Genomic DNA, 15740 nt, shown 5'->3' with positions numbered 1-15740 from the left:
TGAGGTTGAGTTTTACTCTTGTCACATAGGCTGGAGTACATTGGCACAATCTAGGCTCACTGTAACCTCCGCCTCCCAGCCTCAAGTGATTCTCCTGCCTCAGCCTCCAAAATTGCTGAGATTACAAGCACGCACCACCATGCCCAGCTAATTTTGTAATTTCAGTAGAGACGGGGTGTCACCATGTTGGCCAGGCTGGTCCTGAACTCCTGACCTCAGATGATCTGCCCACCTTGGCCTCCCAAAGTGCTGGGATTACAGATGTGAGCCCTACCAGCATGGGAGTTTTGACCTGCTCTGGTTCACCCCTACATAGGCAAGCTGGTGGTCATCTGCTCCCAGGAGGTCATCATATTGATGCTGAACTTAGTGTGGACACCCAATCAGTAGAGCACACTACAGCCCAGAACTCCTGGGTTCAAGTGATCCTTCTGCCTCAACCTCCCAAGCAGCTGGGACTAGAGGCAGGTGCAGCCATGCCTGGCTCTCCGGTGGCTTGTAAATGACAAAGGCATTTATCCCAAGAGGCACTCCACAATCATACTGAGAAGCAATATTGGAAGACTATCTGCAACATGGTCTCCCCAAGAGAGAAATTTCAAGTAACTGGAAATTTATATCCCAGCATTGGGATTACAAAAATCAAATTGATGGATGTAACCACAACTAACAGCTAATAACCAAAAACAGCCAATGCAATTTTTTTTTTTTTTCTGAGACAGAGTTTCACTCTTGTTGCCCAGGCTGGAGTGCAATGGTACGATCTCAGCTCACTGCAACCTCCATCTCCCGACCTCAGGTGATCCTCCCACCTTGGCCTCCCAAAGTGCTGGGATTACAGGCATAAGTCACCACGCCTGGCCAGCCAATGCAATTTCTAATGAGGGCAGTAAGTCACCATTTAAAGATTATAGTTGTCAGAAAGACTGCTATTTGTGGACTTACGGTTTAACAAAATGTTAAATTGTATGAAAACAATGAAAAAGCAGTTTGAGAGGATTAACTTGAACATTTCCCAAAAAAGATGAATCTTGCAAAACAGAAGTTTCTAACATGAATTTGCTATTGCTTATAAGACGATGGTTTAACAAAGGAAGCATCTCCCTTTTTGTAAAACAAATATCTGTGTTTCTAACGCGAGTTCTGCAGAGAAATGTAGAGGGAGAACAGAGCAGCAAAAGCCATCTCAGAATCAGTGAGACTCTACGGAAGCAGCTTTACATTTTGAGTCTTCCCATACAAAGCTTTTCAATCTCATTGCATATAAAGATTAATTGCAAAAATAATGCAGGGATAACTAAAAACCTGTTTATAGTACACTGATACTTTGTCATATGTAATTCCAATCTGTGACTGGCTGCCATGTACCCTGATCAAACAATATACACACAGACAAGACAGCTGTTTACTGAGACAGTCAATATCCATAGTGATTCCATAAAGATGCCACTCTCATTTCTGGAACACTCTGCCATATTGTCATTTGGGAATGAATATCAGAGTCAACCTGCACCATTCATAAGCACTTCCCCCCCCAAAAATGTAATGTGCAATAATGGCAAATTCTGACTTCATTTGGTTCTCGTATATATGAAAGGCATTTGTTGGGTTTCTCACCAATTTGAACATCTCTGGTTTGGAATACGGTGAATCCTTGGACAAAAGCGTTCCCTGGATCCACTACATTTGTTCCATTTCTTTTTTGTAGGTTCTATAACATAGCACTAATGGGCGTTCGAGGCTGAAGGTCCTGAGTGTTGATTATCTCCACGTTTCCCTACTATTTGAATGCAGGGATGGATGACCTAGAGCTTGGTGGTCCCATGGTCATTTCCCATCAGTGTGAACTCTCTGAGGGTGTCTGAGGGGAGTGCTGTGTGAAAAGGCTTGTGTATGAATGTACGTTTCTCATGTGTATGATTGGGTCAAATCTAGAAAGGGATGAGCTATGGCTTAAGGTCTTCCTATGTCCCCAGCACATGTGGAGTGGGTTTATCCAGTGTGAGTTCTCTGGTGCTTGGTAAGGGAGGAGCTGTGGGTAAAGGCCTTTCCACAGTCCCTGCATGCATATGGCTTCTCTCCTGTGTGGATCCTCTGGTGCTGAGTGAGGTGGGTGCTCTGCCTAAAGGACTTTCCGCAATCGTGACACTCATAGGGCTTTTCCCCAGTGTGCGTCCTTTCGTGCTGGCTGAGCGAGGAGCTGTGGCTGAAGGATTTCCCACACTCATTGCACCCATACGGCTTTTCCTTGGTGTGAATCCTCTGGTGTTCGATGAGAAGGGAGCTCTGGCTGAAGGCTCTGCCACACTGGTTACATTCATAGGGTTTCTCTCCTGTGTGGATCCTCTGATGCTGAATGAGGGGAGCAAGCTGGCTGAAGGCTCTGCCACACTGGTTGCATTCGTAGGGCTTCTCCCCAGTGTGGATTCGCTGATGTTTGGTGAGGGACGAGCTGTGACTGAATGCCTTGCCGCAGTCATTGCATTCATAGGGCTTCTCCCCTGTGTGGATTCGCTGGTGTTGGGTGAGGTGTGTGCTCTGCCGGAAGGCCTTCCCACACTGACTGCACTCATAGGGCTTCTCTCCTGTGTGTGTCCGCTCATGCTGGCTGAGTGAGGAGCTGTGGCTGAAGGTTTTCCCACACTCATTGCATCCATAGGGCTTCTCTCCTGTGTGAATCCTCCGATGCTCGGTCAGGAGTGTGCTCTGACTGAAGGCTTTCCCACACTCACTGCACTCATAGGGCTTTTCTCCTGTGTGGGTCCTCTGGTGCTGAATCAGTGGTGTGATCTGGGTGAAGGCTTTTCCACACTCATGGCACTCGTAGGGCTTCTCCCCTGTGTGGATTCGCTGGTGTTTGGTCAAGGATGAGCTGTGGCTGAAGGCCTTGCCACACTCACCACACTGATAGGGTTTCTCCCCAGTGTGGATTCGCAGATGCTGGGTGAGGTGGATGCTTTGCCGGAAGGCTTTCCCGCACTCACTGCACTCGTAGGGCTTCTCGCCTGTGTGAGTTCGCTCGTGCTGGCTGAAGGAGGACCTAAAACTGAAGGATTTCCCACATTCGCTGCATTCATAGGGCTTCTCGCCTGTGTGAGTTCTCTGGTGCTGGATCAGTGGGGCAATTTGGTTGAAGGTCCTCCCACACTGAGTGCATTTATAGGGTTTCTCCCCAGTATGGATTCTCTGGTGTTTGGTAAGTGCCGAGCTGTTCCGGAAGCCTTTTAAGCATTCGTGACATTCGTAAGGTCTCTCTCCTGTGTGCGTCCGGTGGTGTTCGATAAGTGCTGAGCTGTGACTAAAGGCCTTTCCGCATTCCTGACATTTGTAGGGTTTCTCTTTTACACAGGTTTTCTGTAAAACATTTAGGTCTGGCTTCTCCCTTTTTCCACGTGTTCCCCATGTGTGGGGGCCTTGTCTTTCAGGAGTCATTGGTTGATGTGGGAGATCAGGGTTCAGACTTATGTTTTCCCCAAACCCATTCCTCTGCCACTGCTCCCGAACACGCGTCTTCACAGGCGTGAAGGCCACCGGCACTGCCAGGCTCTCTAGACTCTCACAACTCCATTCCCAGTGGCCCTCAGTGTCCTCACCCCTGCAGTACCACAGACCATCCCACAGGAATCTTTCTACCAAGATGACATTGTTGGATATTTCTTCAGAGATGCCTTGCTTTAGAACTGACAGTTTGACTTTGGGTCTAGTTTCCAAGTCTGAAAGAAGCAAAAACTGGAAATGTCCCTTAATCTCTGTTCCACGGCAAAAGAGTTTGTGGTGAGATGGGAAGAGGAAGGATAAAACTAATGATTTTGAAACGTTCAAGGTTCAAGTGGCTTTCACCATTTAAAAATATAGTTTTGCAAACCAGGAAAGGAAGAGAGGGAAACACAGAATAAGGAAGAGGAAAATAAGGAATAAGGAAAGGAAGAGGAAAGAACAGAATAAGGAAAGGAAGAGGAGAGGGAGGAAAAAACAGTTGGCACAAGGAGTATGAATGGAGTCTGTGAGGGGAGCACAGAGGAGGATGCAGAGCGGATGCCCAGGAGAGAGCACTCAGACGCACAGAGGCACTGGACTTGGAAGGAGCAGTGTGGCACCCAGGCCCCAGCTACAGTGGCCTCCACAATGCCAGGTGGCAACAGAGAAAAACGTGCTGCATGGGGAAAGTTGGCTGATACCCAGCTTCTTCCCGACAGCATATGCTGTTGTGCCACCTCACTCTAGATGTAAAGGAACCTAACTGCTCCCCACAAACAGGAATAGCTGCAATGTACATCACTAAGAGGAAGAAAAATGACCCGTGGCATATTAGAGTGCTTTGGTCTGCCTTATTTTGTCCATTTCACTAACTGGGAACCCCTTGAGGGTAGGGGTTTCTGTCCACCTTGCTTACCACTGTATCTATAGCCCACAGCAAGAGCTCAATATACATGCTTAATGAATGAACAAATGCATTCCCTCCTCCTCCTTCATGGCAGGACTCTCTTTTTGCCCTGGTACCCAGCCCTCCCTGCACAGCCATGACCTGGGTGCGTGCTGCCCCTACCCTGACCCCACAGTGGCCTAGAGGTGTGATGTGGGCACCTTCCCCATATTGTTGTTTCAGTGAAAAGTTCAATTAAAAAAAAAAAAAGTTAAGCCAGAGTGAATGGCAGAATAGTGGCTTCCCAAGATGCCCACATCCTAACCCTATAACCTGTATGTTTCCAATTACATGGGAGGGAGGAATTAAGGTTGCTAATCAGCTAACATTAAGATAGAGAAATTACACTGGATTATCTGGGTGGACCTGTGTAATCACGAGGGTCCTTAAATGGGGAAAAAAGGCAGAAGGGTCAGAGTCAGAGTGAATATGATGTGACTTGACCAGGCCTTGCTGACTGTGAAGATGGACAAGGCCATAGCCAAGGAATGTGGGTGCCTCTAGAAGCTGAAAAATGCAAAGAAACGGATTCTTAGCCAGGCACAGGGCCTCATGCCTGTAATCTCAACACTTTGGGCAGCTGAGGCGGGAGGACTCCTTGAGCGTAAGAGTTCAAGACATGCCTGGGCAAAATGATGAGACCTTGTTTCTACAAAAAATAAAAAAAAATTAGCTGGGCATGGTGACACACACCTGTAGTCTCAGCTACTCAGGAGGCTGAGGCAGGAGGATCACCTGAGCCCAGAAGGTCAAGGTTGCTGTGAGCCATGATCATACCACTGGACTCCATCCTAGGCAAGATAGCAAGACCCCATCTCTTAAAAAAACAAAAAGGAGAGAAAGAAATAGATTCTTCCCTTCTCTAGAGCCTCCAGAAGGAATGATGCCCTGCTGACATCTTTATTATATCCCAGCTAGACCCATTGTGGATTTCTGATCTCCCGAACTTTAAGATAATTTGCTTTGCTTTATGCTACGAAGTGTAGTATTGTTGACGCTTGAACAATGAGGGGGCTAGGGGCACTGACCCCAGTACAATCGAAAATCTGTGTATAGCCTTTGACTCCCCAAAAACTTAACTATTAATAGCTTATTGTTGACCATACTGATAAAATAAATAGTTAACACTGTTTTTTTTTGAAACATGGTCTTGCTCTGTCACCCAGGCTGGAGCACAGTGGCGTGATCTTGGCTCATCACAACCTCCGCCTCCTAGTTCAAGCAGTTCTCCTGCCTCAGCCTCCTGAGTAGCTGGGACTACAGGAGCGTGCCACCATGGCCAGCTAATTTTTTTTTTTTTGTATTTTTTTTTTTGTAGAGACGAGGTTTCACCATGTTGGCCAGGCTGGTCTTGAACTCCTGACCTCAAATACCACCTGCCATAGCCTCTCAAAGTGCTGGGATTATAGGTGTGAGCCACTGCTCCCAGCCCTTAATTAACACATATTTTGTATATGTATTATATAATGTGTTCTTAAAGTAAGCTAAAGAAAATGCTATTTAAAAAAATCATAAGGAAGAGAAAATATATTTACTATGCATTAAATGGAAGTGGACCACCATAAAGATCTTCATCCTCATTGTCTTCACAGTGAGTAGGCTGAGGAGTAGGAGGAGGGGTTGGTCTTGCTGTCTCAGGGGTGGCTCAGACAGAAGAAAATCCATGTATAAATGGACCCACACAGTTCAAACCCATGTTATTCACGGGTCAATTGTAACTTGTTGCAGGAGGAGCAATAGGAAGCTAATATATTGGGTAAGGGCTGTTATTGATGTGGAGGGACCCTACTGTGACCCTTTCCCACACTGGCCATCCCTCCTGGACTCTGGTGACAGGCCACTCTTCCCACCTGATGCCAATGGGAAATTGCCTGTCAGTGGGCTGGGATACCTCTGCTACCTACCAATCACCCTACAGGCACATGGCAGGGCCCAGCCTGGATCCACTGACCCACAGACACATGAATTATAAACAATTATTTGGTTTAAGCCACTGAGGTCAGAGTGTTTTCCTACGCAAAAGCTGACTGATGCATGACTTCAGGCCTTTGCACCTGCTGTTTCCTCTGCCTGAAATACTACTGTTCACTCAGACTGCCTCATGGCTCAGGCTTCAAGTCACATGTCACCTCCTTGGAGAGGCTATCCCTCATCTCTATGCTAAAGTCTCCTCATCCCCCTCCTAGTCTACCTCATTGCTCATTTTCATTTTCTTGGCATTCATCACAATCTGTAATCATCCAACTTGTTTTATTATTATTATTTTACCGATTTATTGTTTGTTTCCCCCACTCCCTCACCAAGAATATAAATTCAGTGGAGATGAGGACTTGGTGTCGTCACTCACAGCAAAATGGGTGCTTGGTAAATCTTCACTAAGACTGAGTAGTAAATTTGCTGTGAAGAATTAGAGAGCAGATGCAGAGGGAGGAACCAGGAAGCAAGCATGGACAGGCTTCTCTCTGCCCCGAAGGGCTCCCATCTCACCTGGGTACACGCCTTGGGGAAGTCCAGAGTCCACCGCCCACAGCTCTGCCTCTTGCTCCAGCAGGGAGATGACATTCGGCTTCGGTAACCAATGTCCTGCTCAGGGAGAGACCCATAGAGTGAGCATTTGTATCCCAGGACCCTTCCTGAGCCTCAGCCCATTCCACCTTTGGTCTTCCAGGTCCCAGATGGCTGGGGACCCCTGAGTGACTTCAGCTGTCATACCCACAGCCCTGGATGTTCCTCAGGGACTCATTCCCCTACTCTCAGTCCCTGACCCTACCACTGGTTCTGGGGTGGACATGTGACCCAAGCCTGGACAATCAGAACTCTGGTTCCTCCCCTGCCCACTGGCATCAATGATCACTGTGAAGAAGACCTGGCAGCCAAACCAGGACAACCCTGGGACACAGATCCTGTCTTTTCTGCTGGTCTTGGTTGCAGGAAAGGCACCCCAGGCAGTTGTCTTGTCACCTCCAGAGGAGCCTCTCTGGAAATGAAGCCAGAAAGAGATTGCTATGGTCTGAATGTTGGTGTCCCCCTAAAATTCAGGCTATGCATAGTGGCTTATGCCTGTAATTCCAGCACTTTGGGAGGCTGAGGTGGGAGGATCACTTTAGCCTAGAAGCTTGAGGGCAGCCTGGGCAACACAGCAAGGCCCCGTCTCTACAAAAATTTTAAAAATTAGCTAGGTGTGGTGGTATGCACCTGTAGTCCCAGCTACTTGGAAGACTGAAATGGAAGGTTTACTTGAGCCAGGAGGTTAAGTGTGCAGTAAGTATGACTGTGCCACAGCACTCCACCCTGGGCAAGAGAACAAGAGCCTGTTTCTTAAAAATAAAAAAGGTTCAGGCCGGACGCAGTGGCTCACGCCTGTAATCCCAGCACTTTGGGAGGCTGAGGTGGGTGGATCACGAGGTCAGGAGATCGAGACCATCCTGGCTAACACGGTGAAACCCCGTCTCTACTAAATATACAAAAAAAAAAAAAAATTAGCCAGGCGTGGTGGTGGGCACCTGTAGTCCCAGCTACTCAGGAGGATGAGGCAGGAGAATGGTGTGAACCCGGGAGGCAGAGCTTGCAGTGAGCCGAGATCGCACCACTGCACTCCAGCCCAGGTGACACAGCGAGACTCTGTCTCAAAAATAAAAAATTTAAAAACAAATAAATAAATAAATAAATAAGATTCAAATGTTAGAACGTAATACCTAATCTGATAGTGTTGAGGTGGGGCCTTGGGGAAGTGATTAATTCATGAGGGCTCCACTCATGAATGGGATCAGTGCCCTTATAAAAGAAGCTTGAGAGAACTCCCTTGCCCCTTATGGCATGTCAGGACACAGGAAGAAAGTGCCATCAGTGAGGAGCAAGCCCTCACCAAACACTGAATTTGCTGACACCTTGATCTTAGGCTTCCCAGCCTCCAGAACCGTGAGCAACAAATATCTATTGTTTAAAATTACCCAGTCTAAGGTATTTTAGCAGCCCTAACAGACTAAGACAGAAGTGCAGAGGGAGGTGTTGAAGAAGGAGGGGCTCCTGACAGCTCTACAGAACACCCTGGTCTACCCTGGGATTCTGTAGTCTTCAGACCCAGTATGTTTCCCTCACCTCATGTTTCTCTGCTTCTGTTGATTTCAGGTTCAGTCTGAGACTTGCTAATATTGGTCTTAATTGATATTTCCTACATTAAAACAGTCAGGTTCTTAAAGCCCAAGACATACAGCCCCAGGCATTTGCTTTTAAAGCTCAGTCCTATAAATATTTAACCTGGTAGAATCAGAATCCGTGTCAGGGACAGATCAACAGATAGGACATGGGTGTGGCCTTACCCACAGAGACCAGAAGCCTGAAGGTGTCCAGCATTACATCACGGTACAGGGTCCTCTGGGCAGGCTTCAGCTGCCCCCACTCCTCCTGGCTGAAGTCCACTACCACGTCCTCAAACGTCACTTGCTCCTGAAACATCACACGAGTGTCCTCAGCCAAGCCAACCCTGGCACTGGCTGCTGGTGGGGTAGCTGGTAAATGCCAGCCAGGCTGGGTCGGATGGAGTTCCCTTTGGTCTGGGGTTTTGGGTCAGGTTTTTCTGTGGGGCCTGGATGGGTGCCCTGCTGATGAGGTGGAGGATCTTAGAATCTAAGGCATCATGCCCGTTTCCAATAATTTGTCTCTTGAAATAAGAAATGGAGGGCGCCAGCAATAAAGGAGTGGACCAGCCCAGCATGGTGTCGCATGCCCGTGGTCCCAGCTGCTCAACAGGCTGAGGTGGGAGGATCACTTGAGCACGTAAGTTTGAAGCACAGTGAGCCATGATTGCATCACTGCACTTCAGCCTAGGGGATAAACAAAGTTATAAAGCTAGTAGCAGAAGCCTAAAGACTGAATCTGGGTGGTTTTTTTTTCCCCGAGACGGAGTCTCGCTCTGTCGCCCAGGCTAGAGTGCAGTGGCATGATCTTGGCTCACTGCAAGCTCCGCCTCCTGGGTTCACGCCATTCTCCTGCCTCAGCCTCTCGAGTAGCTGGGACTACAGGCGCCCGCCACCCCCCCGGCTAATTTTTTTTTGTATTTTTAGTAGAGACGGGGTTTCACCGTGTTCGCCAGGATGGTCTCGATCTCCTGACCTCGTGATCCGCCCACCTCGGCCTCCCAAAGTGCTGGGATTACAGGTGCGAGCCACCGCGCCCGGCCAAATCTGGGTTTGTTTTTTAATTTTTTAGAGACAGGGTTCCACTGTCATTCAGGCTGGAGTGCAGTGGCACATCATGGCTCACTGCAGCCTCCAACTCCTGGGCTCAAGCAATCCTCCCCCATAGCTGGGATTACAGCTACAAGCTATCGCACCAGTCCCCTTGTACGGGTTTTCTGACATTCCTACAGGAGGCTGGTTTCTTCTGGTGGCTTATGGGTGGGGTTAATGTCATCATAAAAAGGCGAGTTCCGCCCCCTTGGCCTCCATGACGTCTGAGGAAGCGGCACTCGATGCGCCATCTTGGAGCGCAGAGCATGCTAAGGCCTTCAACTTCAGACTGCAGAGCCGGGGCACCTACAATTGTCTGACATCACCCAGCCTCAGGTATGCGATGACGGCCGCACAAACACAAAGCCCACTCAGACAGGGACCCGTGCCCGCTGACCTCCAGCGCGGCGTGGGCGGTCCTTTCAGAGGCAGGCTGTGGTTGGGGAGCTTGGCGCGGACTTCAGGAGGCCGGGTGTGCAGGTAGAGGCCGGACACGAGTAGAGGCTAGGTGTGCAAATAGAGGCCGGGCACGAGTAGAGGCCGCGCACCAGTAGAGGCCAGGTGCGCGAGTAGAGGCCGGGCACGAGTAGAGGCCGGGCACGCAAGTTGGGGCCGGGCACAAGGAGGAGGCTGCGCGCGAGTAGGGACGGGGTGCAAAGAGGAGGCCGGGCGTGAGAAGGCCGCGCGCGAGGAGGCCGGGCACGAGGTGGAGGACACGCGCAAGGAGGCCGAGATTCTCACCGGGTCTGTGGAGACGCGCACCCCAGGGGTCATGCCCTGGCTTCTGGCAGGAACGGCTGGCCCTGCTCTGTGGGAAAGGGGAGGTGAGCAGCTGGGCAGGCAGAGGCGGTGCTCAGGTCCCCAAGCCGGGGAACGGCGCCAGAGCCTGGGGAGCTCCGCGGAGAGCCGTCCAGGGCCCCGCGTACCCGTTTAAGCGCCTGCTGTGTGAGGGGCGGCCCTCCGCTCGGGGAAGGGCAGCCTAGGGTTTTCCCGCCTGTCTGAGGGAAGCTGAAGGCCTGGCGGGTGCGGACACATATCTGCTGCGCAGACTCTGGGCCTTAGCACTACAGTGACAAGGGCCGGGTGGTTGCGGTCCCCTGGCCCTGGGCACTATGCCTCAGTTTCTCTCTTCCATCAACAAAGGTGGCGGCCCAGTGCCCGGTGTGGGGCAGAGGTGGGGCCAGGGGCGGGGCGCGCGTTCCCACAGGGGCCGTCGGAGCAGCTCCTGTCCAGCTGGGCGTTGGGCCCCGCCCTCCTCTCAGACTAGGGATGCCCCGCAAAGCCTGCCCCCGCCAGCCCCGAAACGGCCTTCCCCAGGCCCCGGGCAGCAAAACGGACTCCACACAGACGCGCGCTGCTGGAAACTCGCCCCGCCAGGGCCTCAGGAAGACCCCCGGACCCCCCGCACCCGGCCCGGCCCGGCCCGGCCTGGCCTCCCCTCCCCCTCCTCGCCGGCCTAGCTCACCCTCCTGACTGCGAGACAAAGGCCGCGGCACCGGCAGCCGACACTGCGCCGGCGCGCGCCTAACTCCATTTCCCAGAGAGCCGCGCGCGCATTTCCGGCCGCCCTCCCCCACCTCGCTCTCGCCCTTGGCGTTCGTGGGCTCTCAGTGCTGCTGGAGCTGGAGTGACTGGGCCTGGTGAAACAGGGCGCGCGGGGTGCCTGGGCATCAACGCGGGATAAGGGCCGCTTGGAACGCCGTGAGCTCCCGGCGCGACCACACGGGCTTTCGTGTTGGAAACTCTGCCGTCAGTTTTACTGCTGCAAACAAAGCAATGATTTTTTCAAAACACATACTTTCAACCAAAACATTCACCAAGATCGCACACACGGGAGTCTTTGCATTTTCCACACTGAGGCAGCCATGGAGACTTCACACTGTATTTATTACATGGTTATAAGGAACATCACGTGCAAGACACTAACAATTATGACGACTTTGGACATTGCTAGGTAATTGTCAAAATTGTGCATTTGAACAGCAGCAAAATATTCAAAGCTGGTGTGCCCTCGCTGACACGAAATGAACTGTCATTTTCTGAACATTCACCAAAGCCTGCCAGGCGCTAGGCCTAGGTTCAGCAGCACACAATAGTGAAGCCCCCATTCAAGCGGGCTTCGTTTCACCAGCGTACGTCACACGTCCGTGGAGCAGCGAGACCAGAGGAGCTGGGAAAGCCAGGGCTGAGCCTTGTGCTTTTGCCCTTTTAAGGGAGGACAGATTAATTCCAATCAGCCTGGGCTTGGGAGCTGTATTTGAAGCAGAGGAAAAGTTTTAAGACGGGCATTTTTTTTTCTTTGACTGAAACAACTCTGAAAACAGCAGAGAACACAATACGAATTCTCATACCACACACAGACACTTGAAAAGATTTGGCTGGTTAACACATAAGTTAAGACTTTAAATTTCATAAGCCCTAAAACAGTGGCAATTATGAAGAGATATAATGGCTCAAAATCATAATGCACTGATGTAAACAAAGCAAAGGCAAGCTTCTTGGCTTTTAAGGGTGTCCTGTACATTCCAAGTACTGTAAAGCCCCACATTTGCGACCGTCGCACTGAAAGCCAGCCTGCTTTTCACTCTACAGCAGTAAAGAGGCTTTCCATTATACATAAAATGCCATTTTTCAGTTCTCGAACTCACAAACCCAAATGCCACAAAACATCTTTTTGTGTATTTTTTCTTTCACAAAATGTATACTCTTGCCCCTCCCCCCCCCAACCGTTTCCTTTTACTGGATCAAAAGGTATGAACACACAACTCATGGTGAAGTCTTTTTCCCAAGCGGTCTGATAGTCCTGGTGAGAAGCTGTCAGTGGTGCCACACTGAGCCTGCTCAGCCCTGATGGTGGCCAGGCGGCCCTGCCCAGCTCCCTCAAACTTGCCCCTCTGTTTCCTCCCTCAGACCTTCTGATCCTCTGTTTTTCTCAGCCAGGTTTCTAAACCGTACATGCTTTTGCAGGGGCGGGCTCTTTCCATAGGGGCAGGTGCTGCTTGGCTCCAGCCAAGTGGGGTCGTGCGGACTGGTAAGCCCAGCGTCCCAGGTCTGGATTTCTCTAAAGAACCCAGAGATCAGGATTTCTATGTGAAATCTCTTGATTTTTAAAAGCTGGTAGGGATTTCAAAGGCTTTAATAACACTCTACCAGTCAAATAAGATGAGTTGGAGGCTACTCCGGTGCCACCCTTGCTGTGGTCTGAACCTCCTGCTGTCTCTTGTAACCACTGGCTGGGCCCCTCTCAGCTCCTTCTTGGCTTCCTGTATGAATCTCCAAGCAGAGCATTGCTTGTTGCCTCTCTGTGGCCTGGAACAGGACCCCCCACCATGAGCAGGTGGGCTGCACATCAGTGCAGCTTCCAAGCAATCCTGCAATCACAGCATGGATAGCAGAACTGTGTCATGCTGTATGTTAATGTTTAAAAAGTTAATCTGTTCAACACATACATTTAAAATATACTGTAACAGTTACAGCTCCCTGGACATATTTCTCCCTTTAAAAAAAAAAAATCTTTTTGACAGCTTCAAAACCTGGCAGTGTCCAGCCCTCCTCTGACCCAAGAGACCCTGGCTGCCAGGGAGAAAGGTGGCGTGTGAGACTCCGGTCTTCCAGAGCATGAAGTGCCCAGGGCTGGGCTCACAGCTCCTGTGACAAGGGCTGGAGGACAGGAGACTGGGGCACATCGTGATGGGGGTGTTGGAGTCTTTGGGGGTTGCTGGCAGAGGAAGGCACAGGGCAAGGGAGGCGTGCTGAGGTGCTGGGGCTTCCACAGCTGGGGTGAACCTAAAGAGAAGAGAGGGGCTAGTGCTCTGTCTCACTGCAGCTCGGGCAGGGGCTTGGGACTGGGCAAGTTAGGTGAAGAACACCACGTGGTGGCTTTCGTGAGTTGCGGCAGCTGCCACAACTGGTCCAGCACCCTGGGCCAAGTCCTTGCTTCTGTCAGCCAAGGTGGAGCACGTGAGAGTGGCCCTCCAGGACGCTGGGCCACGTCCTTGCTTCTGTCAGCCAAGGTGGAGCACACAAGAGTGGCCCTCCAGGATCCTGGGCCACGTCCTTGCTTCCGTCAGCCAAGGTGGAGCGCATTGAGAGTGGCCCTCAAGGGGTGGCCCACCTCCCCTCAGAGGTCGAGGGAGGCTTCCCCGGCTGGAAACTGCAGCCCACAATGGTGTCTCGGTGTCTCCACAGGGACTTCCCCTCACTCATTGAGTCACTCATCCCTTCACTCTGTAGGACCTGTTGTATGCTGGGTGTGGTCAAGTATGGCAGTGGAGACTGTTCTAGGCTCAGGAGGAGGCCAGGGTGAGAGGCAGTGTGGAGTTAGGTGGAGACACAGTGAGTTAAGGACACCAGCCTCCACCATCCCAGTGCTGGGGGCTGTGGAGGCAGCAGGGCCACAAAGGACACGATAGAGCTGCCCTGCTGGGCTTTGTCTTTTCAGTGTCTGCATTTTAGAGGGACCCTGTTGGCTGCAGGATGGGGATGGGGCAGAGGGAACGGGCTGGAGGCAGAGTTTGCTTAGAGGCAGCTGCAGGCATTCAAGAAATGGGGAGAGAGCCTGGGGCTGATGGTGCAGAGGAGAAAAGAGAACTGAGAGGGGTTGGGAGCTGGGTTCCCAGGGCAATCAAAAATCCTTGTGGGGCCTTGGATGGGGGTGGTCCCTCTGAGGGGAGTGGGAACCCCAGAGGGGAGGCAGTTTGCGTTGTTTTCTTTGTTGTTGTTTTTTGTTTTTGCACAAGGGAAGATGAGTTATTTGGACAAACTCAATTGGAGAACTGAGGGACACCAGATGGATGTCTCTGGGGCCAGCCCAGGTAGGCTGGAGCCTGACTGATGCCTCGTGTTCAATGGCACCCACTTTCTTGTGCAACTCTGGCACCAACAAACTGAGCTGTGATTGTGCCTCCAGCAGGTGGAGACCGAGATGGAAACAGCATGGAATGAGCCCCTGGCTCCCAACAAGTGGGGGCACTCGGGAGAGCTATCTCTACACATCCCGTTGTCCGAGACGATCAATCTGCGCCTGAGAGAAGGCTCAGGGGGGCTTCCGAGAGTAATGGGCTGACTGCGGGGCCGAGACCCCACCCTCCATCCTGAGCTCTGTAGAAGAAGCTCCTCCTTTGCAGGATGAGAGAGAAGGTGCCAGGAGGGGAGCTGGAGCCCACCAGCAATTAAGGCATAGGATAGAGCCAGGAGCCCCCAGTGGGGACTGCAGGGAAAAGCTGGGGATGCCTGAGGGAGCCGGGAAGCAAGGTCCGGAGGCCCGGTTAGGGGGCGCTCCGAGAAGGCAAGCGTGAGAAGGCAAGCGCGGCAGCGAGGATGAAGTGAAGGCAGCGGTGGGTCCGTGGGACCTGCACAGCCCGAGAGGGCCATCGGGGACAGAGGCCGAGAGTGGGGGCAGCTTGGTTGAGAAGCAGCAGCAGGCGGATGTGACGTGGGTAAGTCCAAAGGCTTTTGATTTAGAAGGCGACTTGGAAAAATGTCTCAGCCTGTGCGGATTCACAGTCAGCCCAACACTGTGTTTCCAAGTGAAGTTGGGAGGAGAAAAAGAAAAAGGCAAAAACTTGTAAGGCTTTTGCTTGAAAGGGGACGAGTGTCCGACAACAAGGAGTTGGGGACGGGTGAGAAGCCGAGTCCGAGGCTGGCTCCCCGCTGTGACGTCACCGCCTGCCCACATTCTGCTCCAGCCTAGCAGGAGAGGCGGGCCCACTCTTTGGAGACCATCTGGTTCTTCCTGGCAGACCAGAAAGCCAGATTTTTATGGTTTAAACAAATGTTGGCATCTATCTAAAAAAAAATCCTTCTGTAAGTCAAACAAAATATAGGCAGGTCAGTTTTGGTCAGGCCTAAAGACTGCGCCTGAAATCCTCAGAGACAGGAAGCAGATTCTGGTTGTCAGGGCGGGCAGGAACGGCGAAGGCATGCTGAGGACTGTGGGCTCTCTTTCTGGGCAAGACGAAAACGTCTTTGGAGCTAGAGAGTGCTGGTAGTTGCACAGTGTTGTGAATGTGCTTAATGCCACTGAACTGTTCATTTTTAATGACTGAAATGGTAAATTTTATGTTGCATGTACTTTACCCAAAAAAGGA

General features: G+C 51.2%; 1 protein-coding gene across 10 annotated transcripts; it reads right to left on the bottom strand.

Annotated features, from left to right (window-relative positions):
- Positions 1–908: 908 nt before the first annotated feature.
- ZNF135 (zinc finger protein 135) lies at positions 909–15725 on the bottom strand. 10 transcript variants are annotated; one of them, XM_008969705.4, is made up of 5 exons: positions 11117–11190; positions 10393–10459; positions 8743–8869; positions 6911–7006; positions 909–3749 (listed from the first exon to the last, which is right to left on the bottom strand). In XM_008969705.4, exons 2-5 carry the CDS (start codon positions 10423–10425, stop codon positions 1993–1995), a joined length of 2013 nt encoding a protein of 670 aa, XP_008967953.3. In that variant the 5' UTR covers positions 10426–10459; positions 11117–11190; the 3' UTR covers positions 909–1992. The 10 variants fall into 10 exon arrangements, with proteins under 10 accessions (XP_008967953.3, XP_008967955.3, XP_063456746.1 ...); XM_008969707.4 differs by having other exon boundaries at positions 909–3713; XM_063600676.1 differs by having other exon boundaries at positions 10393–10454; positions 11117–11146.
- Between the last annotated feature and the right edge of the window lie 15 nt (positions 15726–15740).

Source organism: Pan paniscus, chromosome 20 (assembly GCF_029289425.2).
Source record: "Pan paniscus chromosome 20, NHGRI_mPanPan1-v2.0_pri, whole genome shotgun sequence".
In the NCBI taxonomy this organism is placed as follows: Eukaryota; Metazoa; Chordata; class Mammalia; order Primates; family Hominidae; genus Pan; species Pan paniscus.
This window is presented reverse-complemented; position numbering and strand designations above follow the sequence as displayed.